Source organism: Oryctolagus cuniculus, chromosome 14, assembly GCF_051225735.1.
Source record: "Oryctolagus cuniculus isolate XC-2025 breed Fujian yellow rabbit chromosome 14, ASM5122573v1, whole genome shotgun sequence".
Classification (NCBI taxonomy): Eukaryota; Metazoa; Chordata; class Mammalia; order Lagomorpha; family Leporidae; genus Oryctolagus; species Oryctolagus cuniculus.
Window position 1 is genome coordinate 26,011,892 of NC_142880.1, and position 20,673 is coordinate 26,032,564.

The 20,673-nt window shown below is 39.0% G+C and overlaps 1 protein-coding gene across 6 annotated transcripts; it reads right to left on the reverse strand.

Annotated features, from left to right (window-relative positions):
- Positions 1 to 3,536: 3,536 nt before the first annotated feature.
- On the reverse strand, positions 3,537 to 20,673 carry NUDT12 (nudix hydrolase 12). 6 transcript variants are annotated; one of them, XM_051853593.3, is made up of 8 exons: positions 20,495 to 20,589; positions 19,509 to 19,608; positions 18,582 to 18,794; positions 17,124 to 17,713; positions 12,719 to 12,886; positions 10,406 to 10,519; positions 6,669 to 6,868; positions 3,537 to 6,107 (listed from the first exon to the last, which is right to left on the reverse strand). In XM_051853593.3, exons 3-8 carry the CDS (start codon positions 18,785 to 18,787, stop codon positions 5,997 to 5,999), a joined length of 1,389 nt encoding a protein of 462 aa, XP_051709553.1. In that variant the 5' UTR covers positions 18,788 to 18,794; positions 19,509 to 19,608; positions 20,495 to 20,589; the 3' UTR covers positions 3,537 to 5,996. The 6 variants fall into 6 exon arrangements, with proteins under 6 accessions (XP_051709553.1, XP_008260212.1, XP_089169216.1 ...); XM_008261990.5 differs by having other exon boundaries at positions 19,386 to 19,608; XM_089313090.1 differs by having other exon boundaries at positions 20,561 to 20,583.

Consider the following 20,673-nt stretch of genomic DNA (forward strand, 5'->3'; position numbering starts at 1 on the left):
ATACATTCTCTCTCATATGTAGAAGTTTAACAATACATAGTTAACTGAGCTTAGAACAGTGTTACTAGAGGCTGGGCAGGGTTGGGGGAAGAAAGAGTTGGGGTTGGCAATAAGGAAGGTTGGATAAGGAGTATCAAAACACAGGAAGATAGAAGTAAAAAATTCTAATGTTCCATAGCACAGTGGGGTGATGATAGTTCACAAAGACCCAGAATAGAAACTCCAGAAATAAGCAAAAGACAAGGAAACAGAAAGGCTAGTTTCCAGTTTGGTTGGTTTACTCTGGGCACATGGGCTCAAATATTATACTATACCCCATAAAAGTGTACAAGTATTACATGATAATCACACTTTAGAAATAAAATAATTGAAGAAACCAAAACTAGAAAAGGAAAAAAGAAACAGACAAAAATAACTCACAACATCCAGAAATCTAAACTTGAAGTAAACAAGGAGAATGTACACACTATTTTCATTGCTTATAACAAAACAAAGTGATTTATGTGGTAGGTTTAACTACCATGATACACTGAAAAGTGTTTATTACATGAAGTTGTATCAAGAGGCTTGCAACTGAAAAAAAGGATTGTTATAACAAGCCTAGCAATTTATACACAACACAAGGGGTCTTCAGAAAGTTTCAAAATACTTACCACAGACAAAATCTATGCCTGGGTTTAAAATGCTTCTATATCAAAATAAAATTCTTTTTTAAAATTTTTGTTTATTTTCATTTTATTTGAAAGGGAGAGAGACAGAGACAGAGAGGATGAATCTTCCATCTGCTGGTTTACTCCCCAAATATCCACAACAAGCGTCAAGCCAGGCCAAACCCAGGAACCAGGAACTCCCTCTGGGTCTGTCATATAGGTGGCAGGACCCCAGTACTTTAGCCATATTCCATTGCCTTCCCCAGGTGTGTGTCAGCAGGAAGCTGTATCAGAAGTGGGGCTGGGACTGGAACTAGGCACTCAGATGTGAGATGTAGGTGTAACAAGCAGCAATCTCAATTGTTGCATCAAAAAACTGCCCCTAAACATAAAAGACCTTTTAATTCTATTTTCCCACAAAGTTCTGGAAGTATCCTTATAATTAAGGATAATTCTTGGTCATAATCTTTAGATACCTCTCTAGGTATGAAGATGTTGAGGTCCATCACATTAATGCGTATTTTCTTCTGTCATCCAAGTACACAAGGGTCCTACTGGCTTTCCAACTACCGAAGTGCTCACTAGGATGCAAAGGGCATGATGGACAGGTCCCTGGGGTTTGGATTTGCACGCATCACTGGGACATCTTTTTTTTTTTTTTCCCCAAGTCTGAATGAGTATTCAAATTTGTTCTACAAACACAAGTAAAACCTGCAAAAAAAAAAAAAAAACAAAAAAACAAAAAAACAAAAAAAAAATTGAAAAGGTAAAAAAACAGATGAATGGCATTTTAAATCATTTTTACTCCCACTGATAGTTTACTTCAACCCACTACCTCTGAGAGGGGCAATAACTATTTATAAGGTTTCAGAACTGCTCCAATAGACTTGTTTCAAGCCATAGAAATACGGGCAGGATAAAAACCAAACAAAAACAAACTTCAGACCAGATCACTTGTTCATTTACTCTGTTCTTAAATAGGAAAGAGAACTGTTTTCAACTTCTACTTCTTGGTGGAACGTCCTCATTACTAAAAATGAAAGCATATCACAAGTTTAGTGGGTATAAATGTTCTTAATCCATCATGGACAAGGCAAGGAGTTGGTCTGGCATAGTTCCCAGGAGCCCAGGAATGGCCAGCCAGGACAATTTTTCATTCATGTTGCAATTTGTCTTAGACATCCAGTTAGAAGAAATTTCTATTTAGCAGAGTTTTTTTTTTAACTCAAAATCTGTTTTAACATTCCACAGTGGCCCCCACTACTCTGCAGGGCACTATTAGAATGGGAGTTGAGAGAAGTCCAAATATTCATGGTTTGGTGGTGCTTTGTCTGCTTAAGGATGAGAGAACTGTAGTATTCTGCAAAAAATAAAGGGAAGTTGAAAGTGCTACTTTCACCAAGGATACAAATCTGTGTGAATCTCTCTCAGAACAGAATGGGGAATTAGCCTGTTAGCCCAATTCACATGCCCAAGTGCTCTAGCTGAAATGTATTCTTTCACGAACAAAAGAATTCAGGCTATTGATTTCTCATTTCTACCATACCATCTTTACTACTTGAGTGACATTTCTTTTGATCATTTCTACTTTCGGTCAATAAGCTGAATTATCTGAAAATCTGTCCTAAGTGAGAACAAACCGCACTGCCCATTTCAGAAGCTGTTTTGAATTCTACCCTGAGTGTCCTGGACAAGGTGTAGTGTAAGCAATTCTCCTCCACTTAGCCACCAATGATCCCTTTTTTAAAAACTGCATTATACTACTTTTTAAAAACTGAAACACAGTACTTGCACATTTTTTGGGGTACAGTGTGGTAATCCAACCCATGTGTGCCACATGAACTCATGAACTGATTCCATTTCCTTAAACAGTTATCCTTTCTTTGTGTTGGTTCTTTATATAATATATAATAAATTGTTGCAATGATATGCATCTTACTATGCTGTAGGAGCTATTCAGTTCTCCTACCTACCTGTATTTTGGTACCCATTATTTGACTTCCTTCTATCCCCTTTTCCCTGTCCCTTCCTAGCGTCTGGTGTCCATTATTTTACTGAGACTTGGCCACATTACTACCCCTGCTTCCTCAAAATACACCTACCTCTAGTTTTCTTTGTCCTGTATGGAAACATGTGTTTTCCTACTACAGGAAACTCCTCTCTTTAAGCTCAGCAAATACATAAAATCTACTCAGCACCCCATTACCATGCACATGCACATTCTCCATTCAGAACCTAGGAACTAATTCTCAGTGCACCGTGGAAATTCTATTTTAAATAATTAATAGATATGTTTTGCGAATACTTGCACCTGACATTTTGCTGTGTATGCATGAGCACTACAGTTCCAGGAGCAGCTGTCAATCTATAGTTATTTGCTGTGAAACTCAATCCAGTTTATTTGGCTTTTCATAAAACTTACGCTTTCTCGTTCTACCTCACAGTCCCATTCTCTGTTGCTCCATTCCTTCTGTCTTCACTCAGATCTCTAACTTGAAAGACTCACTAATTTTTCACTAAATAAAATATGTGGGTCTCTAATTCTTCATGAACAGTAACAAGTAAAAATTTCTAGAAAAGCAACTACTGGCAATATTATAAGAGTACACATTATACTATAAAAATATAAGAATATACATTATACTAGATATATAACTAAATCTGAAACTAAAAAATTATTGACTATATATCATATATGTAAGTATGTGTGCATGCATTTGACTGCAAACTAAAAAATTCTTTAAAGTCTTCCAATTAAGTAAACTTTATAAAGGTCTCATTTTTTACATGATTAGTTCTAAATAGGGGATAATGATTGGAACCTTGTCTCATGTATTTGTCAAAGGAAACATAAAAACATTAAAAAATTAAAAAATACACATCACACAAAATCAATAAATGTTTTAATGCATTGTTACATTCATTTCCATTACAATACATTCATGGTACTTACATCTCTCTACCAATTTTGAATTGGCTATTCTTCCTATTTACATGTAGTTATTCACCTCGCAGAGGTTAGAAATTTAAGAATAATTATTAAAACAATAATATACTTACATATTGATTTTCCCTGAGTATGGGATTAAACATCCAAAACTGAATTCATAACTATATTTGTTGATATGTTATACTTTCCTATCCTAACATTATGGAAATCTAGAATTTTATAATGTAATCTTAGAACCTGCAAGTATCAAAAGTACATTTGGAATAGAGCTGAACTTCAAATCATAGTTCGTAATAATCAAGGTATATAATTTTCCATACACTTCTTTCTATAATTTGAATTCGATTTCCTGCCTAAATGTCCTGTGTCTTAATTTTTTTAAATTCCTGATATCAATAATCCTTAATTACTAATAAAGCCATTTTCATTAGTAAAATAAAAATTTTAGTTCTTTAAGTTAAACAAATTTTAAATATAGTATATTAATTAACAATATTTGATAAGTTAAATTTATTCTTGTCATCCCTTTATTTTTTTCAAAATATATTTTTAGTAATAGCTTTTATTTCTTAACACAGGGAGAATCCTGCCCTAGGTTATACAATACAGATTGTTGTGTTTAATTAGTTGTAACTTTCACTAATTAATTAAATTCATCTTTCTGGATTCCCTTTTCCTATCTATAAAATAAGGACAGGAAATTACATATATTATTTTAAAGGTCTCTCAAGTCACAACACATAACAGTAAAGTGCCAATTCATATAAATTTGTACATTTATAAGCTACCTTTTAAAACAATTTCAAAATAGCCTTATAAAATATTTCTGTTCTGCAAAATTGTGAACTACCATCAGATACTTTCTTTAGAATCTTCCTGACTCAATTCTAAAATATATTTTATTTTATTTATTTATTTTTTTTTACAGGCAGAGTTAGACAGTGAGAGAGACAGAGAGAAAGGTCTTCCTTCCGTTGGTTCACCCCCCAAATGGCCACTGTGGCCGGCGTGCTGCGCCGATCCGAAGCCAGAAGCCAGGCACTTCCTCCTGGTCTCCCATGCGGGTGCAGGGCCCAAGCACTTGGGCCATCCTCCACTGCCTTCCCGGGCCACAGTAGAGAGCTAGACTGGAAGAGGAGCAACCGGGACAGAATCCGGTGCCCCAACTGGGACTAGAACCCGGGGTGCCAGCACTGCAGGCGGAGGATTAGCCTAGTGAGCTGCGGCGCCAGCCCTAAAATATATTTTATTAAGCCTTGTTAGAATGTGTTGAAATAATACCAGACTGATACATTGTATTATTCATATTGTTGGTAAAGAGGATATAATTTTTTGCTAACACAGATACAGCTGTCATTACAAAATGGACACAATGGTCAGCTCTCACTCAAGCTCTCCTTCCATGAGGGCATGATAGCGAGTACTAGTAGCATTCATTGCTTTTTTTTTTTTTTTTTACATTCATTGTTAAAACAGAAAAACACTGATTATATTAAACTAGTGGCCATACTTTTTTTTTTTTAAAGACTTATTTATTTGAAAGGCAGAGTTACAGACAGAGAGAGAGACAGAGAGATCTTCCATCTGCTGGCTCACTCCCCAAATGGCTGCAATGGCCAAAGCTGGGCCATGCCCAAGCCAGAAGCCAGGAGCTTCATCTGGGTCTCCTATGTGGAAGCAGTGAACCATTTACTTGGGCCATCTTCCACTGCTTTCCCATGCACATTAGCAGGGAGCTGTGGGAAGTGGAGCAGCCAGGACCATAACTGGACCCCATATGGGATGTTGGTGCTGCAAGTGGTGGCTTGACCTGTTATGCCATAGCCCCTGCCCCAAGGGCACACATTAATAATACCGTTGGTAGAACAAAGGAATCCAGGAGGAAAGAATTAGAGGGACTGCAATGGGAAAATAAGCAAAAATCAGACATTAAAAACTTAAGGGAATTGCATGGTAATGAAAAGACTAGAAATGAATACAAGTTCAAAATTCATTAATCTTATTTTGTCTTGTTTCTCTAATGAAGAACTTCAATGATCAGTCTAATTCTTGTAAGAGGAACTGGAATTGAGATTGATTCATATTTCTAGAATGTTATTTCTTTACTACATGGTATCTCTTATTAGGAATATATGAGATGAAATTGTGAAGTACAATCAAAAAAAAAGTTCAGAGAAGGCTAACCCAGACTTAAAAGAACCTGACCATGAATAAAAAGGAAAAAATGATAAAATTATGAATTCTGTCATTAGGTTGGAAAGTACACTTTAAAAATGTTTGGAAAAACCCCGCATGATCTTTTTTGTTACAACACTTTGAAGAGCATTATTTCTAATTTCATTTGATGAATGTGAGGTTTTAAGTACCAGCTAACACTCAAAACATGGTTTTCTGGTTTACAGATTGGGGTTCATTCCAATCCAGTGCTTGATTAACTGATGTGCAATAGCTCGGCTTGGCGGCACAAAGAATGCCTGCTGCTTCCCTTTGGTCAGAACATCCACAACCTAAAATACACCATAATAAAAGGCATTAGGATTTCAATTTAGTACAATATTTTTAATTATTTCACTGAGTTAGTGCTTCAATTTTTACAATGTCCCGGAAAGGCATATTCACTTATGAAAATGAGGTCATGTAAAAGTAAAATATATGCTTTATACTTAACTTCAAAGTGAAGTCCACTTTTAGGACAGGCTTCCTTTTAAAAAATTCTGAAACAATAACTTAATTTCTGCCTTTTGGGGCTGAGCATAAGATTAAGTTCTTATTTCTGAAGTACTATTTATGCATTTTAAGTGTACTGAAAGGTGTTATCATTGATTTGAAGGAATGGCCTCTGCAATTTGAAATGCATTATTGCTGGATGAATTTCACAGAATGAGTTAATATAGGACACACTACTGAATACATACTCTTCCTATATGGAATTACCAATTATATTGTAATTCCTGCATAATGAGAGGGCTGCAGCCATTCACTCAACTTGCTGAAAATCCTTGCTGCATGCAGAAACCAATACAGTCAGGGAACAATCAATAGTAGAAGGAAATTAAATTGAACTTTACCTGTTCTCTAGTGAACCAGCGGGCATCCTCTATTTCATTCTTGTCAACTTTAATTTCTGTAGACACTGCTACAGCTAAGCAACCAATCATTAAGGAGGAGGGCATTGGCCATGGCTGACAAGAGACATACTGAACATGGCCAACTTTGACTCCACTTTCTTCTTCCACCTCTCTCCGAACGGCATCTTCTATTGTCTCCCCTAATCAAATGGGGCAAAAGAACAAGTGGTTGATGAACACGCCCTGGGCATTTTGTGCTCCGAATGGTTCAAACATTTGGAAATCAGTTTGGACAGAAACCCAATTCAAAGTATCAGGAAGCAGAAATCTAAAGACTAGACTAGAATGGAGGAAAATATACATTTTTTCAGTACATGACCATATCCAGAGTATCAAAATGCCAACAAGAAATGTTTCATTTCATAAAGGTTCAAATTTGTCAGTTATATTTAAAATAATAATTATAAGACCTACTAATAGGGCCAGCGCCGCGGCTCAATAGGCTAATCCTCGGCCTGTCGTGCCGGCACACCGGATTCTAGTCCCGGTAGGGGCACTGGATTCTGTCCCGGTTGCCCCTCTTCCAGGCAGCTCTCTGCTGTGGCCAGGGAGTGCAGTGGAGGATGGCCCAAGTGCTTGGGCCCTGCACCCCATGGGAGACCAGGATAAGCACCTGGCTCCTGCCTTCGGATCAGCATGGTGCGCCGGCTGCAGCGCATCATTGGAGGGTGAACCAACGGCAAAAGGAAGACCTTTCTCTCTGTCTCTCTCACTATCCACTCTGCCTGTCAAAAAAAAAAAAAAAAAAAAAAAAAAAAAAAAAAAAAAAAACCACCAATATCCAACTTTTGCTATTGTCTAAATGCTATGCAAACACTTTGTATATTTCTTATTTATATATCACTGAATAGTTATAAATTATCAGAACATGATTTTTACAAATAGTTAGCTTTTTCCCCATTACAATATGGAAACTCTTTTTTATTATGCTGTCAAGTAACTATTGTACCTAACTCTTTTCAGGTCTTTAAAAGTTTAAAAGCCACAAAACATGAAACAATACTTTTTCTTCCAAAGCAACTCTTTTCCTCTAGAGGACAATCTTCTCAGCAATGATAAAGTGATATAATCAAATAACCCCCCACTTTTTTTTTTTTTGACAGATATGACAGATAGAGTTAGACAGTGAGAGAGAGAGAGAGAGAGAGAGAGAGAGAAAGATCTTCCTTCAGTTGGTTCAGCCCCCAAATGGCTGCTATAGCCGGAACTATGCCAATCCGAAGCCAGGAGACAGGTGCTTCCTCCTGGTCTCCCATGCAGGTGCAGGGGTCCAAGCACTTGGGGCATCCTCCACTGCCTTCCCGGGCCACAGCAGAAAGCTGGACTGGAAGAGGAGCAACTGGGAATAGAACCCGGCACCCATATGGGATGCTGGTGCCACAGGTGGAGGATTAACAAAGTGAGCCACGGCACTGGCCCCCACAATATTCTTTTAATGACATGTTTTGATACATTATACATTGCAAAAAGTTAAATCAGGCTAGGCAAAAATCTATCCCTTTAAACACCTACAAATGTTCCTTCTATTTCTGCTTGATGGAGTTGAAATCAAAATAGAGGTAATAATTTTAAGTAAAACATATATCCAAGTTTAGAAATACTCTGCTTAATACAGCAAAGTATTAAAAACAAAATTTTCCATTTCCAATTGACTGATAAATTTTCTACACAGAGATTACCAACTTGTATTCATTACAAGAAAATAGATGTGTACATCAAAAAGCTAATGGAAAATCGAACTAAAAAAATTATTTGGTGCAAAAGTTTTTGAAATACATGCATTTTTTTCATAATATGCACTTTCCATGAACCTTTATTTTTCATTTTATTTGAAAGGCAGAGACAGAAAGGGAGAGACAGAGACAGAGACAGAGAGGGAGAAACACAAAGAAAGATCTTCCATCTGCTGGTTCACTCTACAAACGACTACAACATCTAGGGCTATGCCAGGCCAAAGCTCACAGCCCAGAACTCCATCAGGGTCTCCCCTGTGGGCAGCAGGGACTCAAGTTCTTTGTTCATGAACTTTCTGAAGACCCCCTGTATAGACAAGTCACACAGTAGGATATTTGCAAGATCACAATTAACACAAGATTATATATAGCACATAATATATATTTAAAAACTCCTGAAATCAATAAGAAAAAAGGACAAACAAAACAAAAATAATATTAATACTAAGAATCATATAAATATTAAAGAATGTAAACACCTAAAATTCAGAGGAAAGGCAAACTGGGTGCCTAATAAATATTTCTAAAAGATGTTCCATCAGGAGGGAAAGGGAAATAAAAACCACAATGAAATACTAATTCATAGTCTTCAGAATGCTGAGTTACAAAGTCTGAAAAACATTTCAGCTGCTGCTGGTGGCAGTGTGAGCTGGCAGAGACGCTTCAGAGAGCAACCTGGCAACAGCCAGGAAAGGTAAAGGTGCTCACAGCACACGCTCAAGCAAATCCACTCAGTGTATGTATCCTAGAGAGCTCGGCACATGTGCACAAGTAGAATAGTCACTGCAATGCTGCTGGTAATAGTAAAAAGCCTTGAAGTAAACTAAATGACCATCAGCAGAACGTGAGCCTTGGTTACTTAGTCCCTGTACCTCAGTTCTCCCATCAGTGACATCTCTGTAGTAGTATCTGCTTCATAAAGCTGTATGAGGATCTGATTTAAAACACCTAAAGCTTCTAGACAGGATTAATACTAGAAGGTGAGATTAAACATTTATTAATTAGATAGATTCATTCATGTATTCCACAATTATTTATTGAACTCCTACTACCTGAGGGGCATATACTCTGAACTGTTGAGATACAACGATGAATAAAGCAACGTCCCTCCTCTCATGGGACTCACTTCTCTACTAAGAGAAGATAATGAAGATATTGATAAACACATACATACATTCCATGTAAGGTGATAATGAGTGCTATAGCACAAAGTCAGGCAAGGTGAAAGGGGTTGTGAAAATAGAGTACAAAGAGTTAACTGACATATTTGGGGCAATCAGATCAGGCCTCCCTGCAAAGGCGACAGTCCGGTCCAGTACAGAAGGCAGTGAGTTACACACTACCTAGATACCGTGGCCAAGAGAGATACATAAAACTGCAAATACTGAATGCTTAATAAAACAAAAAAATGACTTCAGCAGTAAAAATATGAAAATCACATTATGTTTAAGTTAAATCATTAAAGTTATATCATGTTCAAAATATCTTAATGCAATATTATTTTTTAAATTTTTATTTATTTATTTAATTTATATGAGAAACAGAGATAGAGAACCACCACCCACTGGCTCACTTCCCCAGTGCCTCCAACGGCTGGGGCCGGGCCAGGCTGTAGTTGGAAACTACAGTAGTTGGAAACTCAATTGAGGTCTCCCATGTGGTAGCAGAGACCTAACACTTGAGCCATCACCTGTTGCGTCCCAGGGTGTCCACACCAGGAAGCCAGAACAAGGATCTGAGCAAGGACTTGAACCTGGGCGCTGTGATATGGGATGTGGATATCATAACCAGCATCTGAACTGCTAGGAGAGACTCCTGCCCCCAACCCAGTTTTATTACATGATAATTTATCTGAGATTATTTCTCAAATACAACCTAACATTTTTATTTGGAACATTTAAGTTAAATGAATATTATTATAAAAATTATGAGGAAAAGACTTACCAGGTTCAATAAATCCAGCAAGGCAAGTAAACATGCCTGGGGGAAATCTTTTCTGCCTACCTAAAAGGCATTTGGTCCCATCTGGATGAATAACTTGCATGATTACTACTGGATCTGTGGATGAAAAAATACACTGATTTAGGAGTGACAGGAAAAAATAACTCAGACTCATCGCACAAAGGCACTGTCTGGTAGGAGAACATAAAGCTATAGCTCCTGCAGGAATGAGACTCGTGTCTGGTTATATTCCGCCCTGATAGAGTTGCTGACATTGTATCTCAGGGAAATTGCATGGAATGCTGTGAGCAAGCTAATGGGATGACCACTGTTGCCCTCCTTTCCTCAATTTTGTCTTAAAATTAAAAAAAAAATTATTCATGTTCTCATCCACTGGTTCACTTCCCAAACGTCTATCAGAGTTGGAGGCCAATCCAGGAACTCAATCCAGCTCTCCCATGTGGGTGGCAGGAACTTAATTACTTGAGTCAGCATCAGTGCCTCCAAGGGTCTGCATAAGCAGGAAGATGGAATTGGGAGTCAGAGGTGGGAACTGAACCAGGCACTCTGATATGTGATGCAGGTATCCTAACAAGTGGCTTAACTGCTAGGCTACACACCTGCTCCTTTTGCTCAGTGTTTTGTAGTTTTCAAAAACTTATGTACATCTATTGGAAAGGCAGAGACACACACACTCACATAGGGAGAGGAGGGGAGGGGAGAGGAGAGGTGGGTAGAAGAGAGAAGAGAGAGAGATTAAGAAAGAAAGAGAGCTATCTGCAATTCACTGATTCACACCCCAAAAGCTGGTAACAGCCAGGGCTGGGCCAGACAGAAGCAGGAGCATAGAACTTCACCTGAGTCTTCAACACGGGTGGCAGGGAAGAAAGCAACTGAGCCATCATCTGCTGCTTCCCAGGCTGCATTAGCAGGAATGCTGAGATGTGGGACTTCCCAGAATGCATAAGCAAGAATGCTCAGTAGGAAGTAGAGGTGCCAGGACCCAAGCTGGCATTCAGATATGGGATGCATGTATCCCAAGTGGCTGCTTAACCTGATGTGCCACAATGCCCACATTTCCTTCAAGTTTAATGGCAACATTTATTCCATACTTATGGTATGTAAGTATATTATTTTAAACACTTATATTTACTCGAGAGGGAGAGAGAGAGAGACAAAGACAGAGAGACACACACAGAGAGAATGAGCATGTGTATGTTTGCTCCCACCCTCTGGTTTACTTCCCAAATGCGTGAGAATGCTGGGCTACAGCCAGGAGCCTGGAACACATTCCAAATTTCCAACATGAGTAGCAGGAACCCAATCACTTGAGCCACTGCTGCTTCCTCTCGTAGTCTACGTTGGGAGGAAGCTGGAATTCGGAGTTGGAGCCAGGAATCTAACTCAGGTACTCTGATGTGGGACATGGATCTTAGCCATTGGGTTAAATGTTCACTTCCTTTTATTTTTTAATGAGAGAAAAGTTTAAATAGGTAATACATGGACAGTGGAAAACTGAAATTTTACTTCAGTAAATACAATGATTTTTCCTATACTTTCCATCCCAAGCCTTAAAATATTTTCAAAAAAGTTAGTGTGACTCTATGATTAAGTTTTTCTTTTTTATTTTAATTTTTAACTAGTTTTTAACAGATTCAACGTGATTTGTAGTTACAATTCAAAGAACATAATGTTATTCCCTTCCTCCCTAGAAAAACATAAAACTGTAATAACAGTTTATGTCTCTAGAAGTGACTAATCCAGAGAATTCCCTGCCCTAGATCACATTAATAATGGATGTAAATATAAAGGTCTTGGAGCAACAAAACCAGAAGTAACTAGGCAACCCACTCCACTGCTCCGAGACCTCCTCAGTGTTGCTAAGTCCACTTATCCTTCATTCACAGTTTTCACAGGCTGGCTTACTGGACTTCCAACTCGACAGCATACTCAAAGCAGCAATTAGGAGATGGTGAAGGGTCCAGGAAGCCTGAAGCTAGCTCCTGGCAGTCCTGCTTTGCTGATACTCAAAAAGGCACTAGATTGTTGGGGCTTTTTTACTTCTCCACTAAGGGGAGCCAGATTTGAGGGCTTTTGAAATCATGTATCTCAAGATATCGAATTCATATTCAGTAATCCAAAGTCAGTCAATGGTTAATTATATAGAATCCATTTTTAGTTAAAAATCATGAAAGTTGGCTGGCTTTTAATAAAGAGGCAATTTCGTTAGCATCTCACAAACTTGTCTTTCCAGAATGTCTGATTCACCATCAGACATTCCAGGTGGCTAACAGTTCATGAAAAGAAAAGGCTTACCAACTCTTGGATAAGACGTATTATGAACACCACGGAGACTAGGGCAGCCTTCTTTTAAGCATACTCTTTTGTAGCCACCTTCTTCAATTTTAGTTGCACTTCCACAGGTTGGGCAGAACTTGTATCGACTGTGCCAGGCAAGGACAGATCTTGCTTGAGCTACGACCCCTTTAAAAGAAGCATGACAAATTTTAATTCTGTGCCACATAAAAAATGTACAGGTAGCATGCTCTCAAAATACAATATAGATACCCACTGTTTTCTGAATAGCTGTTATCAAGGGTTTTGATTTATATTTTTATGACTTTAAAAATTTTTTTTTAAGATTTGTTTTATTTATCTGAAAGACAGAGTTACAGAGAGAGGGAGAGATCTTCCATCTGCTGGTTCAATCCCTAAATGGCTGCGACGGTTGAAGTGGAGCTGATCTGAAGTCAGGAGTTTCTTCCAGGTCTCCCACATTGGTGTAGGGGCCCAAGGACTTTGGCCCTCTTTTGCTGCTTTCCCAGGTGCATTACCAGGGAGCTGGATAGGAAGCTGAGCAGCCAGGACTTGAACTGGCGCCCATATGGGATGCCAGCACTGCAGGCCAGGGCTTTAACCTGTTGTGCCACAGCGTAAACCCCCATTATTTTTCTTTAAAGACATTTAATTTTTCAGATGACAAATGAAAATCAGATCTAATTTGAATGTTAAAAATATAACTGTTATACAAGATATATATACTAAAATCCTTCTCTCACATATCTGATCAAGATTTTAAAATTTTGAGTATAGGGGAATACTTAAAAATGTTTCTGGAAAGATAACATGAAAAGATAATCTTATTTTGGTTTAGAAAATTAAAATCTATGTATAGTTTTTCCATAATATGCATTTCTGTAAGGTTTTGAAAACCCTTCTATATATGTGGCTCTCAATTTTTTTGCACCAAAATAAACTTTTCTTTCCATCTTTCCATGAACACTCTTGAAGTACCCTTGTACATGATTCTAGTGTACAGTGATTTTATAAATAGTAATTTTAATAAAAATACATCACAAAAGCAGTTCCCAGCTCACACCTGGATGCTAAACTAAATGTTAATGGGAAATTGTAGGAACTTTCCTCCACTCTTCTTGTGGTTTGACAAGCCACTGCTAGTTCCTGCCACTGTGGAACATACCCTGTTTTCAACTGGATATATATGGTATAAAACACCCTTAAAACATTCAAAGTTAAGTATGTTAATGAAAAAAAAATGCTTAATAGAATAAATCTTGGAAGATATAATTCTGCCTACAGCATTTATTCTAGTACTTAAAAAAATTATTATGTCCTGACTAGAAATCTTACAATTGACAACATTAGACTAGAAAATGCTGTATTTCAAATGCTTGGCGAATTTGCTCTAATATATGTTATTTGGTCTATGAACTTCTGAAATAAAATAATAATAACTATATTTAAACTGGGAAAATGAATAAATAAAAACAATAATAATACTGAGATTCATTGAACCATATGTAACATTAAATATCTTGTCTTCTGCATTACTTTTTTTTTGACAGGCAGAGTTAGACAATGAGAGAGAGACAGAGAGAAAGGTCTTCCTTCTGTTGGTTCATCCCCCAAATGGCTGCTACGGCCGGCACTGCACCGATCCGAAGCCAGGAGCCAGGTGTTTCCTCCTGGTCTCCCATTTCTGCATTACCTTGTAATACGTGATTTACACTAGGGTACACGTATAATCCAGGATCGCCACAATAAGAAAAGCTGTCATTCACTGAGTAATAAGTAAGTATACTTTATAAGTACTAAGTGACAAGTACCATGCAAAGAACTGTATTTAATATTTAGAGCAACCTATGAGGAAGGTAGATACTATTATTACCCTTATTCTCTGGAAGAGGAAACAGAAGTTAAAGGAAAACAGAGAAGTTAAGTAACTATGTAAGGTTACAGAGCAACCAAGTTAAAGGTCTCGGTTTCCTTACAAGAGGAAAAAAAAAATAAGAACCTAGCTCATTTATAGGATCATTTTGATCTTAAAATCTTACATATACCACCAAAGGAAAAAATGTTTGGCACTTTCTCCACAGATGTGGGGAATAAAACACCCCAGTAGACTCTGGGGAGGTGGTGCTAAGCAATCTCTGGAAGGGCCTAACATGTCATCTAAAGGAAGGTAGAATTCACAAGTGACCCTCTTCTTGATCTCCTACTGAGCCTTCATACCATAATGTGACTTTGTTCCTTCCACTCCACTGACATTCCTCTTGTCAAATTCACCAACAGCTTCATATTACCAGAATCAAAGATCCTAAAACAATGTCGATCTGTGTTCACCTTACTCAAGTTCTCAACAGCACCTGACCTCTCCCTCATTGAAACACTGTTCTCTGTTCCCTCTATCTTATGGGCACACTGTCTGCATTTCCTTTGACAGCTCATTTTCTTGCATCTGACCTTGAAATTTCAAAGTCTGATTCTGAGGCTCTTATATTCCATTTAATAAATAATCTCAGTGGTTTTTTTTTTCCTGTAAAGGTTTATGTGAAAAGCAGAGTTACAGAGAGGAACAGAGACAGACTCATCTTTCATTTGCTGGTTCTCTCCCCAAAGGGCTGCAATGGCCAGGACTGAATCAGGATGAAGCTAGGAGTCAAGAGCTTCTTCCTGGTCTCTCACGTGGGTGGCAGGTTGCCATGCACTTGGGCCATCTTGCTGCTTTCCCAGGAGAATTAGTAGGGAGCTGGACTAGAAGTGGAGCACCCAGGACATGAACTGGCGCACATGTGGGATGCTGGCATTTTAGGCCACAGCTCAGCAACCCACTACACCACAATGCCAGTGCATTTATTGGTATTTAAATACTACTTTTGTATTCATGGCTGCTATATAACTTTAATTGACTTCTCCTGAGTTCCAGCTTTTAATATTCTCCTCCAAAACTTAACATACCCAGAGGTAGGAACTGGGGCAGAATGGGTTAAGATGCTGCTTGGAATGACCACATCCCATTTGAGTGCTAGTTTGAATTCCGGTTGCTTTGCTTCCCACCTAGTTTCCTTCTAATACATCCTGGGAGATAGCAGATGATGGCTCTAGTGCTTGGGCCACTGCTACCTGTGTGGGAGACCCCGATGGAGCTCCTGGATTCTGGCTTTGCGCTGGCTGAACTCTCACTGTTGTGGGCATGGGAAGTCAATCAGTGGATGGAAGATCATCTGTCTCTATCACTGTACCTTTCAAGTAAACAAAAATAAATATATATTTTATAGTGTGCCAGAGTAAACTTTTTTATCCCAAAGATTTATTTAATTGAAAGGCAGAGTTACAGAGAAAAACAGAGATATCTTCCATCTGCTGGTTTACTCCCTAATGGCTACAGTGGCTGGGCCTGGGCCAGGCCAAAGCCAGGAGCCTGGAACTCCATCCGGGTGTCCCATATGGGTGGCAGAGGTTCAAGTAAATGGGCCATCTTTTGCAGTCGGGACACATGATGGCAATGCCTTAACCCACACTGGCCCTCCCTCTAATGTTAACTCTTGATTTTATACTCCAAGTCTGTCCTGCCTTCCTTGTTCTACCTTATCACTGCAAATGATCAAGAAATAGTGTCACTATCACTAAATTACTAACGTCTCACGCCTAGCAGTCAATCTTGATCTCTTCCTTCACTATTTTATATCGCATAACCAATCTAAGAGCAAGTATTACTCATTTTATCTCTGAAGTATCTCCTGAAAGTACCTGCCTTTTTCCTATCGCCACTATTAGCATCTTAATTCATGCCTTAGTCCAGGTTTCCATCATCGCTCAGTCACTACAGACCAAGCCCTATCACTTCTACCTCCAGAGTAACTCAACGTTCCATTTCTCTCCATCTCTACTGCTACCATTCAAAGCCACTGCTATCTCTAATCTGGGTTACTGGAATACTGAATCCCCTTTAAGTAAGACTCTTGACTTTCACACTTGATTACTTACCTACCTGTAATTCATGTTCTAGAAAGCAGCAAAAGTAAAGTGTTTCCAAACACAGTTTATGTCACAATATTTAAATGGTGTTTAGAATAAACTCTAATTTTTAACTATGCATAAAATGTTCCAAAAATAAAAATAAGACAAAACAAGTCAAGGTCTTTTCTTCTGGGTTTAGTGTATGGCAGTATATAGGATCACACAAAACTGCATGTATTTGGATTCATACTGATGGAACAAATCTCAGATGACTAAAACAGCTCTACCTGACAAGAACAGCCCTAGGGGGAGACCTTTAGGAAGTTCCTAACTGAAGACACTCAAATTTCACTGCTTATTGGAAAATGTGTGCCTTCTGGAAACTACAGACATACACAGCTACAACTCAGCTCTGAAAACCAATTATCACCACCAGAAGTAAACCATGTCCGATTCTTACCAGCTTCTTTTTCTTTCAATTGCAGAAGAGCTGGCATTGGAGGGTGAAGAAAATAACAATTTTCATGTCTTTGTTTAAATTCTTCAGCAGCAGTAGGATCTATACCTAGAGCAAACCAGGCAACTAATCCATCTTCCTCCTCTCTTGGGACTTCCTCAGCATAATTAAGTAACTGTTTTTTCATCTCAAGTTCTACTCCAAGGAAAATCAAGGTGATCTTCTCAGGTTGAGCCAAATACTCCTTTATATCTGCATAGCTCAGCTGACAAAGCCTGACTTCTGGCTGTTCAGAACTTTCTTTATTGCCACCTAGAGTAACCAAGGGATTTAAATCTGAAAAAAGGATATAAACTGTGGCTGGATGGCTTTCTTTAGCTAGTAGCCAGTCAGAATTATTTCTTTTTTCACTTTTCCGGTCCAGTAGTGTCCTGCTAAAATAATTTTCACATTCTTCCACTTCATTGGTTAGGAACCAAGGCTTCTTCCCACCTTTAGCGATAGCCAGTAAGTTAGCTATATGCTTATAACCCCAGAACACAGCAATATCCAGTGCAGTCTGCCTCGATTTATTGACAACTGATCTGTCACACCTACAGATGGAAGGGAAAATTTTGGAGGAAAAACAAAGTAGAAAGTAAATATTTTCTCCTATATTTACTTCAATAAAATATTCCCAGAAAAACGTTATCATTTAATGATTACTTCGACTTTTTCAATTTTGGTTGGCTCATAGTTTACTACTGTAAGGTTAGAAGAACTACTTTATTATGATTATAAATGATGAAAGGTAAAGACAGTGCATTTTAAAAATTTTGGATGATTACTTAGAAAATAAAAACCAGTGTTTTTTTCCCCAAGATTTATTTATTTGAAAGGAAGAGTTACAGAGAGAGAGGGAAGGAAAAATCTTCCATCAGCTGGCTTACTCCCCAGATTGCTGCTATGGCTGGGGCTGGGCTAGGCTAAAGGCAGGAGTGAGAAGCCCATGCATACAGGGGCCCAAGCACTAGGGCCATCCTCACTGCTTTCCTCAGGCCATCAGCAGGGAGCTGGATCAGAGGCAGAACAGCCAGGACTTGAACCAGTGCCCCTAGGGGATGCTGGTGTCACAGGCAGTGGCTCTACTCACTATGCCGCAACACTGGCCCCAAAGCAGATTTTATGTGGCATAATATACCAAAATTCCAGCAGTCCTTGTAGTCATAGTGGGACTTACATTTTAGATTTGAGAGAAAAAGATTAAACCATTTATCAATTTCCCCTGCTAGTAAGTGTGAAGGGTTAATTTCTGAATTTAAGAAGTTAAAAAGTTTTTAGTATGTTTTAAACAACAAATTTGTCAGTGAGTTATTACAAGCCCAATGACATAAATATAGCTACAAGAAAATTTTAAAGGAAATATGCAACAGAGAAATTAAACTACAGGCCTTCTCCGGTGGTAGAGCCCAAAATGTTTACCCTTTCTCAAGCAGAAATTGGACAACATCTGGGTGCCCATTCCTTGCAGCATACATTAAAGCAGTCCAACCATTTTCAGATGTTTCATTGAGAAGAGACGGCGAATGACTGAGTATTCCTGTTAACTTGGCTATATCTCCTTCCGCAGCTGAACAGTGAAACTGGGCAATCATTTCTTTCTTTGGGGTTCCTTTGACAAAAGACATTTCTTCCCTATAAAAAGAAACACAAGAAAAGTAAATTTCACTAGCAATTGCTTTTTCTATCAATGTATGAACATTATCTGAATGTTGATGTGGTTACAACAGCAGTAATAGTTTACAAAACACTATATATTTAAAGAATTAGCAGTCAATTGTCATCACAGCATACATGGATAACAACAAAGCTGTTATCAGGTAAGAATTATAAATATTATCCAGTTTATATACTCACAGATACTCATGAAGATAAATAAAGTAATGCATAAAGGGCTTTGGTAATAAATTTATATACACAACGTAAAAAAGGCTTTGGCAATGCAGATGTCGGGGGCCCTATCTTGGGAGGCAGAGCTAAGTAGCATATTAAAAGAGAAGTGAGTACTGGAGGTAAACCAGGAGGGACTTTATTATGCAGGGGGGAAAGGGGTTAAAGCAGATGGGAGTAAAGGCTGAGTTTCAGCAGATCAACAAGCAGTGTTCTCTGATTCTGTGGTACCAAGTAGAGCTCACCGAATTTCCCTGCCCTCAGGGAAATTTTGAATGGACAGTTAATTACTCAAATGCTTTCAAAGTTTCACATGGACACAATTGATTGCTTTACCTTGAACAGTTAATTCTGCAGTCCATCTGGGATTAATTTTTTGCTCACGGTATGAGGTAGAGGTCAAGATTTTTCTTATCCTAATGAGTAATCCATATGACTCAGCACTATTCTTAAAATTACCTTTGTCCCACTGTATTGCGTATTACTCTTGTCACAAATCAGATGACCATAGATCTTTGTATCTATTATTGCACACAGCTCTTTTGCTCACTTTGTTGCCCTTGAATCAGAAAGTTTTTAAATCATTAACTTGGTGCAGTTTGTAACTCTAATGTCTCAGTGAAAATAAAAGGAAATAACTGCAACAAAACTCTTAATAAATGCTGCCAAATAACAGAACGCATACGGTTGGGCACAAATTGAACATTTTTTTCATTTTTTTTTTTTTGGTGAAAATGTTTCAACTGTCTATTAATCTCCCCAAATAGCTCTACATCAGAAAACAAGTACCATTCCACAGCACACAGGCTGAGAACCGGCTCCTCTCGGATTCCCTCTTTCACTGCTCACTGCAGGAGACAAGGATTTCAAGGCAGACAGAGCTGGGCCCTAGCTTTTCAAGAAGTGCACGAACTATTCGGCGGCGTCATTTAAAAGCAGTTTAGGTTTAGCGGGACTTATATTTTAGCGAAACCAACAGCCACTTTTGCTGAGGTGGAACACGGCGCCCAAGGTTTGCCCAGGATTACATGGCTCCAGTGGGACAACATTCTGAGGCCACTGACGTCGCTGACCATAACTTGTCGAATTCCGCTCCCTGGGGAAGCATACGGGCCGTTTAACTATTTAAGCACCACCCCTGCACGGTCGGATGCCTGGGGTTATTTTCTAGCCACTACGGTGAGATTCCTTCTTTCAAGGCGAAATCACATCCAAGGTGGCGCTTCCCCATCTCAAAGCCTGGGCCGGAAACTCCACCAGCCGCAGCAGGACTCCTGCGCCCCCGCCCTGCGCTGGGAGACCCAGCGGCCCGGGCCCCGCGCGCTCTCCGCGCCTGCGCCCGCCGGCTCGGGCCGGGCAGCGCGGCGACGAAAGAGCCGGGAGAACTGGTCAGCGCCCTACACAGGGGACACGGGGTCGCCTAACAAGCCGCTGCTGCTACTAACCCAAAAGTCACCACAGTAGAAGCGGAAACCGGCATACGTCCGAAAGCCCGGGAAAACCCGACTCACTTTTCCTGGAGCCGGATGCAGCCTTCCCAACTTCCGGTGGCGGTCCAGTGTACTCGCACGGCCTTCTGGGAGATGTAGTTTCGAGGTCACTGACTAGACTTGACAGGACGAGG

Excerpts from the sequence above, each read along its gene's own strand:
- NUDT12 (XM_002713949.6), bottom strand. The coding sequence starts at position 20,529 with ATGCCGGTTTCCGCTTCTACTGTGGTGACTTTTGG. Across the intron at positions 12,887-17,123 it reads ATTGAAAGAAAAAGAAGCTG|GGGTCGTAGCTCAAGCAAGA; the intron begins GTAAGAATCGGA and ends CTTCTTTTAAAG. Across the intron at positions 10,520-12,718 it reads TACGTCTTATCCAAGAGTTG|ATCCAGTAGTAATCATGCAA; the intron begins GTAAGCCTTTTC and ends TTTCATCCACAG.